The following is a 16,965-nucleotide window of genomic DNA, read 5'->3' as shown; positions in this document are numbered from 1 at the left end:
TATATATGAAAGGAAGAGAATGTCAGGGAGGGTGAAGCTGATGTTTGAGCAAGGGAGAGAAAAGGAATCGGGAGATGACAGGGCAGAAGAGAAGCAGATTTGCTTATCAGACACCCCAAAAAAACAGGCATGCACACACAGTCAGAAACTCAGAGTGGTGCCATCTTAGTAAACACAGCTTTGATGATATGGGTATCATACTGAGCCCAATGACTTGACTTAAAGAGAGAAAAACTGCTGTGCACTGTGCACTTTGTGTGTGCACATTAGTGAGCGAGAGAGCGAGAGAGACTGTGACTGTATGAGACAAAAATACATATTAAAAAAAGATAGACATATGAAGATATCAGGCATAAATCTGTGTGTGTTTTTGTAAGAGAGGAAAAAGAGAGCGCGAGTGTGTGTCTTGACTACAAATCAACTTCTCTTATCCATCTACGTAGATTGCCCCCATATTGGATGTTTAATATTTAACTATAGCTCTTCTCTTGGGAGGCATGGAGATTAGAAAAAAAGTTGGAAGGCTGCAGTGTGTGTGTGTGTGTGTGTGTGTGTTTATACACATATACGCAAAAGCACGCACAAATGCAAACACAGAGCAGTGCTGACTTCTACAGATTATGTACACATAATCAGAACCCTTCATCACAAAACCACAAACACTCAATATGCAATCAGGGGCATACAAATGAGATGGAAATGTATTCAGACAACACCCAGTGTCAAAATGTTAAGTACAAGTTTCACAGGTGTACAAAAATAACTACCGTGGTTCTGAAATAAATGAAAAGGGATAGTTTAAGTCATTTAATAAGCATCATTGCCCAAATCAATACTTGTTCCACCCGTCTCAGGTCAGCTGAAACAAGTAGCACATGCAACACAGGCATGTAATCATATTTTGATTTGGTGCAGTTAGCCGGCAGTAACAAAAAGTAAGAGAATATCGAAGCCAGTGGAACAAGTTTACACTATATAAAATCATTTAAAAACAGAGGATTCATGTGGAAGATGATCATGTTTAAAGAGGTGAATTTTGAGACAGGATATGAAAGTGGGGAAAGAGTCAGTGTTATGAATATCTGGGATGGAGTTCCAGAGGTGAGGAGAAGAGCAGCTAACGGCTCTAAACCCTGTGGTAGTCAAACGGGGGGAAGGGACTGTGAGATGGAGGAGGAGACCCGAGCATGCGATGTGCAGAAGTTTACCCCACTATACTGAAAATGCAGATCGTTGTGTGCACATTACATGCATCATGCATACTTTCCCACATTATCACGCAGGGGATCCAGTGCGGTGCACTCCTTTTTTGGCACAATATAGAATTACCTCTATGCAGTCAAACACTCGTACATTAATACAAAGTGAGTCATTGTTATTTCACAGGGTTTACCTACTCCACTCACAGAAACACTGACTCAGTTATTCACTCATACACATGGTTATGTTCTCATTTAAAATGACGCTTCCTCGACTTACAAACCAACAAATTTTGCCGCTCAGCTGCTGTTTAATGTAGGCAGGCTGATGTGCAGTTGTGGAAATTTGTCATACGTTGCTAATGTAAAGTAGGGATACTAATCTGTGTGTATGAAAAGGAATGTGAAGGACCGCTACGTGGCTACATTTTGAGTTGAATTTTAACTAACGTGATGGAGGCCTTAGGTACGTGACAAGTTCACTGCTTGCACTTTTCTTCAGCATTCAGAGGGTTGTGCGCTATGAATTCATCCCCAAGGGTTAGACTGTCAGCACCAAGTTGCATTGCAAAGTTCTGACGGGTGTGAGGGAGAACATTCAGTGCAAACAACTTGAACTGTGGTGCGTGTCACTGTGTCAGTGTCTGCCTGCTCACAGTGTGTCAAAGCACCCTGCTCACCAGATTTGACTCCCTGCGGCTTCTTCCTTTTCCTCAGTACAAAATATGAGGTGAAGGGTCATCGTTTTGACACCGTGGAAGTGATCGAGCACATGTTCCAGATGGTGGTTGAAGCACTTAGAGAATAGGACTTGCAGGGGGGCATTCTAAGTGTGGCACGAGGACAGCTAGTGCGTTGCTGTACATTGTGACTGCTTGGAAGCAGATAGTGCCCAGATTTAAATCGTTTTAGAGAAAAATCTAGATTTCCAAACAAAAATTTAACAAAAGGACTTGTACTGAAGAAATATGCAAAGAATGAAAGCATTTTTAACCTAAACCGGAGGGACACAGGGTGATGGAAAGAAAGGGACAGCACTATTATTCTTTTAAATTCAAGTAATATCATAAGCAACATTCGATTCACACATATTGAATGAAATTCAAACGGTACGCTTTTGTTTATGTGGGATTAGGTTTTGTGTTTTTGTGATATCCCATATAAGAATCAGTAAGGAATTTTTTTTTCCTTTCAGAATTATAAAATACTTCATTTTCCTGTTAACTTATGTGCATTCATTACTTAATCTACACCTGTGTGTATTGCACAAACACCTACACTGCCCACTTTGCACATCTGCGTGTGGACTCTGTATGACGGAGGAGATCAATAAACACATGCGTGGTCAAAGGAAAGGCGCAGAAACAAAGGGGCAGATGAAAAGAAAATGAGAGCGATTGGAGGAGAGGCAGCTGGCTTGGTTGTTTGTCGTTGAAAACAAAGTGCTTTTAAATGATTTACTTTTTCCCTGCATCGATGCATTCCCACATTAAAGAACAGCAGACTGCGAGATTTGCAGACAGACCATGTTGCATGCAGACAAGCTGAGTCGCAGTTATGCATTATCAAACACACATTAAAACATATGCAGGGACGCAGAGGCAACAGAACCCGGAGACAGAAGTGGGTCAGGCTAACCAGCTCAGTCTCGCTACGTTTAAAAAATGCAACGGGGTCCCGCTGTTTCGCATTAGATACGATGGATGCAAAGGCACGTGCACACTCATATACACAGTTTAGGAGAATATCTGTGTATTCTCAGACCAGCAAGCCCAAAAACGTCAGTGTGTTTACTTTTGAATGCGGCACACACTCTCACTTACACATTTATTTATTCCCTTTGCTCAGACACACGAATACACCGAGGAGCTGTACGTTTTCACAGATGCAATCTACAAATTCATTTGCTCATGCATAACTAAACGCATATCTTTACCCAAATCTCAAGCTTGGAACAAGATTTGGACAGCAAATCCTCAGAAATACATTGTGCAAATCTCTTTAACAGTCATGACGGTTATTTTTGCTGGAAGATTAATTTCAAATGTACATCAGCGCTGCTCACTGGAGTTTGGTGCTGTTGTACATGCAAACAGATCCTCATCACACACCCACGCGTGTATGCATGTGCATAAAACAGTGGAGATATCTCTCTGTCAGCTCCATCAACAGGTGGAGGAATATCAGAGTGGAGCTGGAGCTAACGCCAGACAGGCCTGTCTTTCAGTAAACTGATGCCAGTGTTTGTGTAGGTCTGTGTGTGTCTGTTCGGTGTGTTTTGACACATTTATATTGGATACGCAGCCAACGCTGAGCTATAACAGTGACATCCTTTCAGATCTTGAACTCCAGAACTGCCAGTGTTAACCGTTGCCAACATGAGCAATGGAAGCCCAATTTTGTCATCTGGGGAGCAAAGGAAGACTGGATCTTGTCACTCATGAAGGGTTAGATGAATGAGGGTGCGAGAAGATTAATAGGAGGCATATTTTGCAGTGATGTTCCTGCTGCAAATCAACAAGCCGAGCGCCGGATGCCGAGACATGGGAGGGCTGAGGAAAAAGAGCGGGGTGACTTAAACAGGGAGGTGGAGTGATGAGATGTGGAGGAGGAAGAAAGAAGGGGGAAAGTTGAACTTTCGCTTAAGAGGCCGTTTGTTTCCTCATCTGTTTACTCTTCCCCGCAGTTCTTTACCATGAAACCGTTACGCCACTCGACCGTTGCCGTTCCACTCAGGGTATGAAGGAGAGTATTGTTTCAGGGGTTTCCATTTGGCATCTTGTGCATCGTAGAAGTATGAAATACGAGTGTGAGGCAGTGGACCTCAGCCAGTGGGAGGGGTACACTCAAAATTTCTTACTTGGCATGAGTTCAAGTCATCTTGTCTACAACAGAGAAGAGAGATTAGGGCATATTTACTTATGAGCTCAGTGATAGATACTTTTCCAACATGCAGTAGCTATCTGTACTGGTGCCAACGTGTCTGCAGAGGAAAGATTTATGACGGCACATAATCTGAGCCATTATGACTAAATATCAGAAATGAAAAGCCACAAAAATCCTGGTTTATTTAATGTGTGACAGATGTTAAATTTGATGTATTAGAGGGAGCATGTGCTGCCACATTGGCAGACTATGTATTCGATTTGTTCGCTATCATTTTAGTAGATTAGGCCTTCACACTGTGACGGCTTTTAATCATCACTGCTTTTACAAAACTATTTTGACTGTAGCAATATTAATTTTAATATACCAGTTCAGTTAGCATATTAATATTGAGACTAATTCTAGATTTTAGTTTCTCCTTTAACTGGTTCCAGCCACAATAACATTTCTTCTTTTTCCACCTTTCTGCTGTCTTACAAAACTTTGCATAGCTTGGTTAGGTAGCCAGAATCATGACAAATGACTCGCTATGCCTGCTTTTAATAACTCCTGTGGATTAAAAGGTCAGTTGCTAATAAGGAATGAATGCTGCCTCTGCATATATGCATGTTGATAAAGACTAACAATGTGTTATAATTCCTCTTTGCTAGGTTTGATTACCAGGAGCTCCTCCACAACTCCACGTTCTGTTTGGTGCCTCGAGGTCGGCGCTTGGGCTCCTTCCGCTTCCTGGAGTCACTGCAGGTAAATATATATTGTTGTGCACAATGCTGGCTATGACCATTATTCACCTTAAAGTCTCATAGGTCATTTTTCACGATTTACACCTAGATTTCTCAGGCCCAGTCATCTATGCGAAATAATGGCTTAAAGATTCAACAGTTTTATTGATTTCTCTGGAGATTAGATATATTTCTGTTCTTGCTCATGCATATTACACACTTTCATGTACCGATGAGCTTTAGTGTTATTTGAGTCAGGATCTAACAGTTGGTGGGCTCTTTGCTTAAGATACCAACAGGAGCTGAATGAAGCAAATTAGATGATCTTATTATCATGCCAGATTTTTACTTATTTGATTATGAATGGTTAATGTTGCCAATTTAAACTTGGTTTCAAACAAGCTTACATTATTATGTTTTATGCAAAAGGCGTACAGTGTGATAATGAGAGGTTTCACAGGAGTCTCTACAGTCCTGTGAAAAAGTCCACCCCTACTGCTTTTATACCTATTAAGAGGTTAAAGCGTCCAGGGAATACTAATAAAATGCAGCTGATAAAAGGATCAAATGTGAGCACCTCTATAAAAGCAGAGGTTTTGGTTTGCCGGTCTGGAACATTTAAGTGTGCGTTAACATCAACAGTGACCTCAGAGCAGCATTTGTTGCTACCCATCAATCTGGGAAGGGTTCTAAGGACGTTTCTAAATAATTTGAAGTCCATCATTCTACTGCACGAAAGACTGTTCACAAGTGGAAAACATTCGGGACAGCTGCCAGTCTTCCCAGGAGTGAACGCCCTAGCAAATTCACAACAAGGTTACTCCATGCAATGTTCGGATAAACTACAAACTACAAATCTCACACTCCCCAAGGCTCAGTTAGCATGTTAAATTTAAAGCTCACGACAGTCCAATTAGAAGACGACTGAACAAGAATGGCTTGTTTGCAAAGGTTGCCAGGAGAAAACCTCTTGTCTCTAAAAACAACATGGAAGCTGACACTTGCAAAGTTGTATCTGAACAAACACTGCTCTTTGGACAGACAAGACCAAAGTGGAGATGTTTGGACATGACACACAGCACCACATTTAATAAAAACCAAACACGGCACATACACCTCATAGCAAAAGTGTGCAAATTGGTAAAAGTGCAATGATTTGAGCTCGTGTTGCAGGCACAGCACCTGAGCATCTTGCAGTCATTGAGTTGACCGTGAACTCTGACTATCTGACAGCTAAAGCAAGGCTAAAATTGGGTCATGCAACATTGCTGTAAATATCAGCAGTAAATCTGCACCTGAATGGCTGAAAAAAATAAAAAAGTCGAGGTGCTGCAATGGCCCAGTCACAGTCCAGACCACAACCTGATTGAAATGCAGTGGCAGGACTGTAAGAGAGCTGCGGATAAATGAGTTAGCACAAACGTCAATCAAGTGAAGCAATTCTATAAAGAAGAATGGGCAAAAATTCCTTCACAACAATGTGAGAGAAAGTTCTACAGAAAACAATTCGAGTTATTGCTACTTGTTCTAGAAGGTTACGTCTACTGAATCATGGGGTTTTTCACTGGACTACACAGAGTCCTGAAAACCTTTTTCACATGACTCTGTGTGCTTACCAATCGTAATTACTTTCAAGCATATGTAGTAACATACTAACAAAAAGATGATTCAGAAGTTTTCTCTTTACAAAACGCTGTTGTTATTTTCAGGACTTTACTAAATCCTGCATAAACAATCAGATAAAATCCCACATGTACTATACTAACACAGTAACTATCAAAGCATTATCTGCTGATTTTCCCACAACGCTGTTAGAATAACTAAACCGCAGTGAAACCGTTCATGCCGAACAAGCTCCATCTCACATACTACCGTTCAATCAACAGGGAAGTGCAAAGAATGCAGAATGTTTATGTTCCAAAGCTGCGGTTTGTGCAGTGTTTTTGGTTGTTGACACCTTAATGGTCACATCTGCAAGTGTTTTGCCCCAGACCTTTGTGCTATGCTGAATGCAGATTGAGCCATAAAGTCTTTATTTGCTATTTGAAAGGCCTTTTAGCCTAAAATGGATCCATTAACACACACAGACGCGAGCGAGCACTTATACAAACTCTAGGATCCTTCATTTAAGTCCATCAGTGAAATGTGCAAGCACACAAACAATAAAGACACCACAGGCAGTGGAGTGAGAGAATAGTTTAAACGCTTTAACAGTGTGCTGTAGTTCTCACTCTGCCACCCAAGTTGATGGTCTCACACCAGTGCAGGAAGCAGCAGTGGCTGTTTTTAGCTTTGCCGAACACTGAACTCTCTGGCTGCTACAGTGTTCCCTGGCTGCACTGCTCTCTGGGGCTACGTGGTGTGTGTGAGTGTGTGTTTCTAACTGCGTGAATAGTCCGGAAGCATCTATGGGAGTGGCAGCCTGCCCCACCGCCGCTGATGTCTGCTGAATGGACAAATCCACACACAACCCACTCAGCTTGGCAGCAGGTAGCTGTCACGGTCCCTTTCTCCTCTTTGCCTTCCTTTTTTTTTTCTTGTTTTTTCCTCCGTATCAGCCTCTCTCTCTCTCTCTCTTCCTTTCAAGGCGCTTTTTAAGATTTTTCACTTGTGTACTCTTTATTTTTCATTTTTCATTTTTTTGTATTATTTTTTTGGTGCTAGCCAAGCCCACAGAAGAACTGGCAATTACCACTGTGGTAGGAAACTTGCTGCCAGCTTTCCAGTATACACACAGACACACATTTGCACACTCCTCCACATACACCATCGCTCAGAGCCTCCCCTTGTTCGTCTCCCAATGCAAACAAACCAAAAACAACTACACAGCACAGAGGCCTTCATTTTCCTCTACCTCCAGGCAGAGGGGGCTTTAAAACGTTTGAAGCTCACCCTCACAGTGATTTATCTCTCAGGGAGAAGGCTCCGGTGAGCTGCTGCAAAATTAAAATTAAAGGCCTTGGATTATCACTCGAGGATCTTCATTTGACCTTGTTTTAACCAGGTGCTAATTCCCACACACGCATGCACGTGCAGGTCCTGCTCGAGTGTCCTTCAGCAGGTTGATTCTCCGATGGAACGCTGGAGCGTGGAAGTCTCGATGGGCCGGAGAGAGTGGTTGATTTCTACAATATCAGCTGCCGGTGCTGTTCTCTCTGGTGGTTTAATTTTAAAAAAAAAAAGGTGGAAACAAACCCAGATCTACCAACAGTCTAGACCACAGTGAGTAGAAAGAAAAACTGAGCAGGATGAGATGAAAGTGCTGCAAACAGAAATTGAAAAAACCAAGTAAACAAGGAGAAAATCTGATAGATTTACAGAGAGGGGAAGACCAAAGGGGGTGCAAGGGTAGCAAAAAAAAGGAGAACAACATCAAAAACCTGTCAGTAAATGAAGAAATAAGACAACATCAAAAATCCACTTCAATGAAGCATTATGCTGTAACGCATCAACTGCTTCTTAGTTTCTCTGCTCTCTTTCCCTCAGTGTTCCTCTTACCCCACACATGTCCCCCTCAGTGGTTGTACCTAATTAGCGTGGAGTGAGTCAGCCCTGTCAGCCACATCTGTGTTTGCATCTATATGAATGACAGTGTTTAACAAACCTCCGGAGTATCCAGGGAAAGTAGAGATGAAGTTACTACTCATTCCAGCCACACACACAGAAGCATTGATCATATTATCTGCCCAGTTTGGGATATCACAGTGCCAAGCAGCTGGGGCTACACTCCTCCAGACTACATTGTATTCATGCAGCTGTATATCAAGCTATAGCATTTATTGCCAAAGGGGAGCCCAAGCCAGCAGCTAAGGAGGGCTGAATCAGAAGGAACCTATTTTGACTCACTGGATGTCAACTGTGGATATAAGCCTGTTTTTGACTGTGAATTTCACATGGCATTCTCTGCACGTTACCAGTTTCAAAATCCGCTTTTCTTTGGGAAACAACAACAACCTATGACACTGCAACCTACGCGTTTAAAAAAGGAAGGCTCTGGCAAAGCAGGCCTGCTTGGTTCTTGGGTGGCTCTATGTATTCTCAAGAATTAGTCGTGCACAGCCAGATCTATGTATGTAACGCAGCGTGATTACAGCTTCGGCCTCACACGTGCAAATGTTCTCTCCCACAAAGCCAAATTTTGCAGTCTCACTACATCCTGGGTTTAGTGCCATCAGGGGCGATCTGGCTATAAGAAACTAGAAGGAACCCATTTCATCTGCAGCTTCTCAAATCTTATATTTTCTCCTACGTTACACAAGTTGGTTTCTTATTTTCACTGTTTCCTTTAAGATTCTTTAAACTCTTGTTTCTATTTGCATGTGTGTGTCCAGGCGGCGTGTATCCCAGTACTGCTGAGTAACGGCTGGGAGCTGCCGTTTTCTGACGTCATACAGTGGAACCAAGCGGTCATTGAGGGAGACGAAAGATTACTACTTCAGGTAACGGACATAAGCATTTACAAGTGTCCGCACACAGGTGAACACCTTAACACATGCAAGCAGACATTGTGTTGACGGCCAGATGTTCATTCGGGATGTTTTGGGTCTTAGCATAACATCTGCATAAAATACATACTTGCGTTTTTTCATAATTTAAAGAAGAAAACAAACAATTGTGTTAGTTCACGGGTGGCTCACAAGCCTTTAAGTTATACACTGTCATCAAATAAGGCGTCTTCAGTTCTAGCAGATGAATATACGACTATAATTAAAGACATATCCAGAGATATGTATCCTTGGTTTAGGAGTCATGTTGGATTAGGCGAAGTTGAGAAATTTTACCACCTTCTTTTGGAATTATGCCACTATTTGGCAGCAACAGTAGCGAGGAAACATGTGAAGGGATGTGATATTCAACAAAGAAGCAAGCTTAAGGGATCTAGGGCGTATCGCAACCTTTCGATTTTTAAATCAGATGTTCTATTATTCGATTTTTAACAGAATAAACAGTTTTTAAGAAAAACACAAGCACTAAACCCTACTTTGTAAGGCTTACAAAGACTGATAGCCAGTATTATCTCTATCTGTGCAGAGGATTGGCTTAGTTTAAATGCAAACATGGACCTTGGAAAACATCCAGAACATCCAGGTAGGCATTACCTGTATCAAACGTGGTGGTTACAGCTTCGAGCTCCTTTGAGATTAAACACCCCAAAAGGCCTTAATCCAGCTTTATTTCAAAAGCACTCGCTCTCTCGCCGTGTCGCCTTGTTACACAGGCGTACAAATAAACAGCCAGTGAGAAAAGCCAGTTCTCTCCCTGCTACAACCTTTATCTCTCTCCCTCACACACAAATTACATCATGTCTCCTCTGCATTGATCCGCTTTGATCCTGACCAATAGAGGACATGAATTGGCATTCAGCTAATGAGCAGGCACGAGCTCCCTGGAGCTCAGGGCGAGGGAGACATTTTCAAATTAGGGTAGAATTGGTTGAATGAGCTGACCTCATCAGTTGAATTTCTGCACACCTGCAAAAGTCTCACTTGGAAACGGGCGTATATTAGACACCGATGTTCACATCGTCTATGATCTGAGCGCAACTAATGCAAGGCTGAGTGCAGGCAGACAGTAGATGAAATTAGTGAAGCCGTCTTTAACATGCACTGTAATTAATAAGAAGGAGAATTTTTCAAAAAAAGAGGAGATTTTTGTGGCGTCCCACCGTTTAACACGCATTTCTTCCACTTTGAGTTAAAATGAATGAATGAATTTTGGTGGTTCATTGAAACCCCCAATTTATCCTCACTAATCAGGGTCTAATTATCTGATTGACAGCCGCTAAATCAGATCTGTGTTAAATGTTTTAGAGGGCCAAATTAAACAACCCCTCTTTTTATCCTGTTCTAGACTATTTTAAAAGGTACGCCTTAAATTGACAACCATCAAAGGAAAAATCTTAATCGTATTTGTTTTTTCTCTTTCTTAAATTGCTTTTTTAAAAATTTTACCATGTTATTTTTTCTCTTTTGTCTTTAGGTGCCATCTACAGTGAGAGCAGTAGGGAACGAGAGAGTGCTGGCTCTACGACAAAGGACACAGATGTTGTGGGAAGCTTACTTTTCCTCGGTGGACAAGATAGTTCTCACCACACTGGAGGTCAGGCCCAGAATGGACAAACTCTTGATAATAAGGTCCAGCCACAGAAAGTCCAACCAGATGTTGTTGGTAAAATCCAGGATCAGATATTCAAAGGCAAAGCCCAAACTCACGATTTGAAACAGAGGATGGAGTGCTGCCTGGGTATAGCATGTAGGACACTTAAAAACCACTTGCTTGTTGTAGCATTTTCAGACATTTCCAATCTAACATGCTAACAAGCTAACATAGCTCTCTTAACAGGTAATATGTAAGTTCAGGGCAAGATTTTTTCAGTTTGGCTCTAGTACTTCAGTGAGGTTTTGAATACTTACTGAACTATCTGATGAGACAGGTTACTACACATCCAGTTACTTTGGCACTTTAGTCTGAGGATTATAAAACAGAGAGGTTTGGTGAACAGATCTTATCTGCACAAACGCCTCATACCAACTGTCTAGCATGGAGGTGGAGGTCTGATGATTTGGGTTTATTTTGCACCCACAAGGCATCAGGCCTATACTTACTAAATTGACCATGAACTCCTCTGTTTATTAAAAGAACTATGCAATTGGGTTGTGCAAGAGAGCCTTGATCCCAAACATAGCAGCAAATATAAAACAGAATGACTGAAAAAGTAAAGTTATTGCAATGATGCAAAGTCCAGAACTCAACCTAACTGAAATGCTGTGTTGGGACCTTAAGAGGGCTGTGCTGGGGAAAAAAAGCCAACAAACCTTGATGAACTGAAGGAACTTTGTGAAGAAGAGTCAGCCAAGATTCCTCTACAATCATGTGAGAGACTAATAAAGTCTGATTAGAATTACTAAAAGTCATTGAATCATGGGGTATACCTAGCCTTTCACTGGACTGCATAAACTCTTGTAAAAACTTTATTTTTCACATGACTGTAGCCACGGTGACATCAGTTATTGGTTAGTAAAGTCCCGTTCTGAAGCTTCAGTCTGAACATTTTTGGCCTTTGCCATTTTGATATTTTGAAACTGCACAGGAGAAGCAAGGGGTGAATCTAACAGAGAACCAACTTCACAGTTACAAGGATATTCACGGTAAAGCATGCCTTGCTCTGTACTCAAATGCTCTTTGACTGAAGTGGGAGTGGAATTTACAAATCCGCTTTGCTTGTATCACATTAAGCTTTGACCCCCTAGTGTCAACACAAGATCCGTGTCCCACAAATATGCGTGTGGGTAATACTGCAAACCTAGTTTTTCTCTGCTGCTATACAGATCTATTCAGAAATGTGCAGAACTCGAACGTTTCAAGTGAAAACAGCCGGTGCTATAAACACAGGCGGAGGTACTACTCCTGTGCCTTTTTCCTGCCTGCGTCCTGTATCATCAGTCCTCTTTCAGAAGACTGGTTTGCAGCAGAGTTGTCATATTTGAATCAAACACCCTTGTATCATTATGATTACAGGTTTGGCCCATGGTCTGTATTTCCACTCTTTCACTATCTCAGTTTTGTGTTGAATTAGGTCTGTGAAACATTTCAAAGCAGAGCACATCTGATCCGTCTTAGAGAAATCCCCCAAATGTATAGAAATTATATATCATTACTTAAATATCAGTCTCAACCTGCCAGTTTCTGCTTTACTGGTGACTATTATGACTTTTGATATGCTGCACATCAGGTGTAGAAGAAAAAACTTAAACCGGAATTACAAAGAGCTTGGATTTTTCTTCACTTTTTTGTCTTTGAACAAGCTGCAAAGAAATGCATTGCAAAGATAGCTACTCTGGCTCAGAGAATGTCATTTGAAGGTTGGCCCAGCAGTTAGATGATGCATAAAAAGAAATGTCAAACCTCCTTATATAAGAAGTTTTTGAACACTCTGATAAAGTCAATGTGAGTAAACAACAGATTTAATGCTGCTGAAATCTGAAGAAATCACAGAACGAGTGGTAGACTTTATAATCAGATGCTTATGAACTGGAGTCTGGGAGCTCCTAGTTAATTTGGTGTGTGGAATTTGTGCAAATGATAATAAGAGGAAGGTTCTGGAGGTTAGTGATAAGCTGGTTATATACAATGCATACAGCATGTAGAGGGGACCTCCGCACGAGAGACAGCTGTGCAGTCAGCTTGAGGTCAGTGAGGCAGAGGACTTCAGGTGCCAGTGTTGCTGCTGCATGGACACCTCCTATTGGTGTACAATGGGAAGTACACCGATCCTGTCATTACGGACTCCTAAAATGTGCAGAGACAAGTGTGTCAGGACTTGAACTGCAGTGCAGTTTATATTAAGCTCTAAAATTCTCATGCACTGGCTTAGAAGGGGAAAAATGAGTGTGATGCAGGCTCATACTCGATGAGTACAACAGCCACTTTAATGCATAAAGCCAACATGTATTTCTCACATTGCAACCCACGTCGAACCTCATCCAATTTTTTTCCTTTCTTAGATCATTAAGGACCGTGTATTTTCTCACATATCGAGGAACAAGTACATGTGGAACTACCTCCCAGGAGGTCTGCTGGTCCTGCCAGAGTACTCCACTCATCTTGCACATTTCCCTTTCTACTACCTTGGATTAGGTAAATGCAGAGTTTATTTAAACAAATCAGCACAGCTTGCGAATCTTGATTGCATGCTAAGGATGTTGGAAAGGAGATGAAAAATTAAGACGCCACACTCAACATTACACAAATTGTTCTCAAATATTTGCTTAAGTTCTTGTCTGTATTGATTTTAATTTTGCATTCCTGCCAAATATTTGTTCTTTTATCTGGTTTAAATACATTATTTTATAAATTACGGCAGCATTAAACTGCAGCATTGCTCTCTACAGCACAGTGTTTTAAATGTTCAGATTCTTCATGGTGGCTTGAAATTATTTTGATGATGTTCAGTACAAATAAATATTAGTATTATTAGGCTTAGATTAGCAGCACCTTGCGCATGTTCAGACAGATAAGACATTTCATCATGTGCACATCTTTGTTTCATGACTTTGCTCAGGAGTCACTCCAGGACAGGAGTTCACTGCTGTCATCCATGCTGTCTCTCCATTGGTCTCCCAGTCTCAACCAATCATGAAGCTACTTCAGGTGGTCTCTAAGTCAAAGTACTGCTCACAGGTACATACTGAGATATTCTCTATGTAACTTTGTCATAATAATAAGCAAAAGTTGGACTGTGTGTACAGTTGCTTCAGAAAGTAGTCACTTTTGCACATATTATAATCGTAAGTTTAACTTGAAATGCATAATTGTGAATGTTTCTATAAAGCTACACTCAGTAACCCCTGAAGGCAAAGCAAACACATTTTAAGAAATGTTGAGAACGTACTACAGTGCCTTTCAGGTATTTATTTTCTTAACTGTTTATCACGGGGCCTATCATACCTTTATTGCAAATCTCTCATTTGAAAAGCATCCATGTCTACTCCTGCTGCAGTGCTCTCCACTGTTTTTCAAATTCCTCTTCAATAACTTCTGTCGTAAAGTGAATGGATTGTGCATAATTTAGTTTGTGCATATATAAGATTCAGTGGTGTCAGAGCAAAATTATAGTGAAGTATAGATCTCACCAGGTTATAAAATTGAGCAGCTGGGGAAAAAAAGATGAGTCTCCACACTTCATAGAGTTGTGCATCTGGACAGACTGTGCAACCAAGCAAGAAATGCCATGGTCGCAAAAGTGACCTGGAACCCAACAGTCACTCTAACAAGTCAGTAGATGTTCTCTGCAGGAATTAGATGATCTGCCAATAAAAGGGCAGCCATCCCCAGGAGCACATCATCAATCAGGTCTTTAAGCTAAAAGTTGCAAGAGAAGCTGCTCTGAGTAAAACAGAGATGTCCTTGAAGAAAACCAGCTGAAGAGCACATGCAACTTGAGACCAAAGGGGTGAGCTACAAAGTAAGATTAGTGGTTTAGCAAGCTACGTCAAGCTTAAAATCGGCGTTTTATATTTCTCAAAAGAGTTTCTCTTTTTACTTGGATAAATCACTGATGCTGAACACAATGCAGTCATGAGCAGGTTATGTTCAAAGCACCATATTTTAAGTGTAATGCAGATTCTCTGCTGCGGGAATACTTTTTTTTTTGACATAAACATTGTTAAACCATATCTTACCTTAAAAACAAGCATCGAGAGTGCACTCAGCCATTAAAATAATTAACTTGAATTAAAATGCTTATTTTTTAGCTCTGTGTGCGCTAACGTACCAGAATAACAGTTTTTTGCAGCCTTAATCTCTTGCTGTTTTTGCAACAGTATTGCATTTTACTGTTACAATTTTTATGTAGATATTTAGTCGTGTACGTGGCACTAATAGGGATCATTTTGTGTTGAAGAAGAGTTATATGACCTTTTTATATGAACATTGCACAGAGCCTGAACTAGAAAGCCCGACTTAATAAGAGAAAGTTGTTAACTACTGTTGTGATACTGGTTATCTCCAAATGAGTTTTAGGTTTTGTCAAATCAGCCGGGAAAGCCTGGCTGTGTTGACTTTCATTTGTATTAAGCCCCTCAGGAGTCCTGCTCAGCATTACAATAAACCAAAGCATACATACTTGGTTTTAGAACAAGTTTCTAGTAGTTCTTGAGTTAAAGGCCAAAATGAAACCCCATAGAGCACCAAAAATTAAACTTCACCAATATGAAGTGAATGAGAGTACAAAAATTAAAGTGGTCTGGATACTTGAGTACCTAAGGCAATTGTAGACTATGAAAATTTATCATTGAGCAAACTATCATATTATACTGAGGGATCATACCTCTGAAATCCCTGACTGATTGATGACAGCTACTTTTCTAACCAATCTAATGCATCTATATGTCGACATTTTACATGAGCTCCACTTCTCTTCTGTTTTAGATCATTATTCTGTGGAACAGCGAGAAACCGCCACCCAGTCGGAGCAAATGGCCTCCTATGCCTGTCCCCCTCACTGTGACAGATGGCAGGAGGAAGGTGAGGGTCAGTGCCACTCACAACTCAAGCTGTAGCCTGCTGTGACGTCTGAGTGACAGAATGACAAACTGTCGCTTGCTCAGTCTGTTTATGCGTCTCTCACTCGCTGTCTATATCTGCTAATCTATTTTTCGCCTTGATGTCTCTTTTTTTGGTCTTTCTTACCATCCGTGTTTATCTGACGTGTCCACCGATCCGTGCAGCATTTACTTTCTCAACCCTTCTTCCATGTGTGTCTTTTCAGACGTTTTTCTTCCTCCCAAGGCAAAACCTATAGTGATTCACCCATCTCAGTCACTCAACATGATTTACTGTATTTCATAATCTCTCAGAGCACAAGCCAGCCATCCCACGGGCTACAGCACCAGAGCTAAAACTAGTGACTTTGTTTTTCTCGCAGACCACCAGTCGGTTTCTACCTCATGTTGCCATAGAGACGGAAGCAGTGCTGAGTCTGGATGAGGATACGGTCCTACTGACAAGTGAGGTGTGTGGACATGTACAACACACAATACATACAGCAGAAGCGCCCACATACTGTACATTAATAAATTAATATTTCTAAACAAAAAAAACAAAAAAACTGAGTCTTCCTTTTCTGTACTTGCAGGTGAACTTTGCCTTCTTGGTGTGGCGGAGCTTCCCTGAGCGGATTGTAGGCTATCCTCCCAGAAGCCACTTCTGGGATCCCCTGAAGCGGGCCTGGGGCTACACCTCCAAATGGACCAACGACTACTCTATTGTCCTAACTGGAGCCGCCTTCTACCACAGGTGCATGAACGCAGGAGGAAAAAAATAATGAATAATAATTTGTTTCATATTTTTTATAACTGAAAACTTTCTTTGTGGTTACTAGTCTTTTAATTAAAGGTTCAAAGGAAGAAAAAAGACACTTTAGTTGAATCACCCAGCAAAATCTTGGTTTGTCTCACATATCCGGTGGTAGAAAAAATAATTTGAATTTGCTATTACATAACAGCAGGAAAACATTTTATTGGAGTTGTAAGTTCTACATTAATAGGTCTGATCTTCAGTCGCCTTTATACAGTGGGGCAAAAAAGTATTTAGTCAGCCACCGATTGTGCAAGTTCCCCCACCTAAAATGATGACAGAGGTCAGTAATTTGCACCAGA

At 41.1% G+C, this 16,965-nt stretch overlaps 1 protein-coding gene across 4 annotated transcripts in view; it reads left to right on the top strand.

The window, feature by feature from the left end:
- LOC102298456 (exostosin-1c) overlaps positions 1-16,965 on the top strand; it is a 118,327-nt gene that overhangs the window by 68,486 nt on the left and 32,876 nt on the right. For 3 of the 4 annotated variants that reach the window (XM_005936298.3, XM_014338075.2, XM_014338074.2), the window contains exons 3-10: positions 4,736-4,829; positions 9,139-9,246; positions 10,787-10,906; positions 13,312-13,444; positions 13,869-13,987; positions 15,737-15,838; positions 16,233-16,319; positions 16,443-16,603. In XM_005936298.3, coding sequence (XP_005936360.1) covers positions 4,736-4,829; positions 9,139-9,246; positions 10,787-10,906; positions 13,312-13,444; positions 13,869-13,987; positions 15,737-15,838; positions 16,233-16,319; positions 16,443-16,603 — 924 coding nt within the window. The remainder of the gene's footprint in view (positions 1-4,735; positions 4,830-9,138; positions 9,247-10,786; positions 10,907-13,311; positions 13,445-13,868; positions 13,988-15,736; positions 15,839-16,232; positions 16,320-16,442; positions 16,604-16,965) is intronic. The other variant, XM_005936299.3, reaches the window with a different exon arrangement.

Source organism: Haplochromis burtoni, unplaced genomic scaffold (assembly GCF_018398535.1).
Source record: "Haplochromis burtoni strain Fernald_Lab_line unplaced genomic scaffold, NCSU_Asbu1 Contig_200, whole genome shotgun sequence".
In the NCBI taxonomy this organism is placed as follows: Eukaryota; Metazoa; Chordata; class Actinopteri; order Cichliformes; family Cichlidae; genus Haplochromis; species Haplochromis burtoni.
Note: the sequence above shows the minus strand (reverse complement) of the source record. Positions and strands in the feature narration are given on the sequence as shown.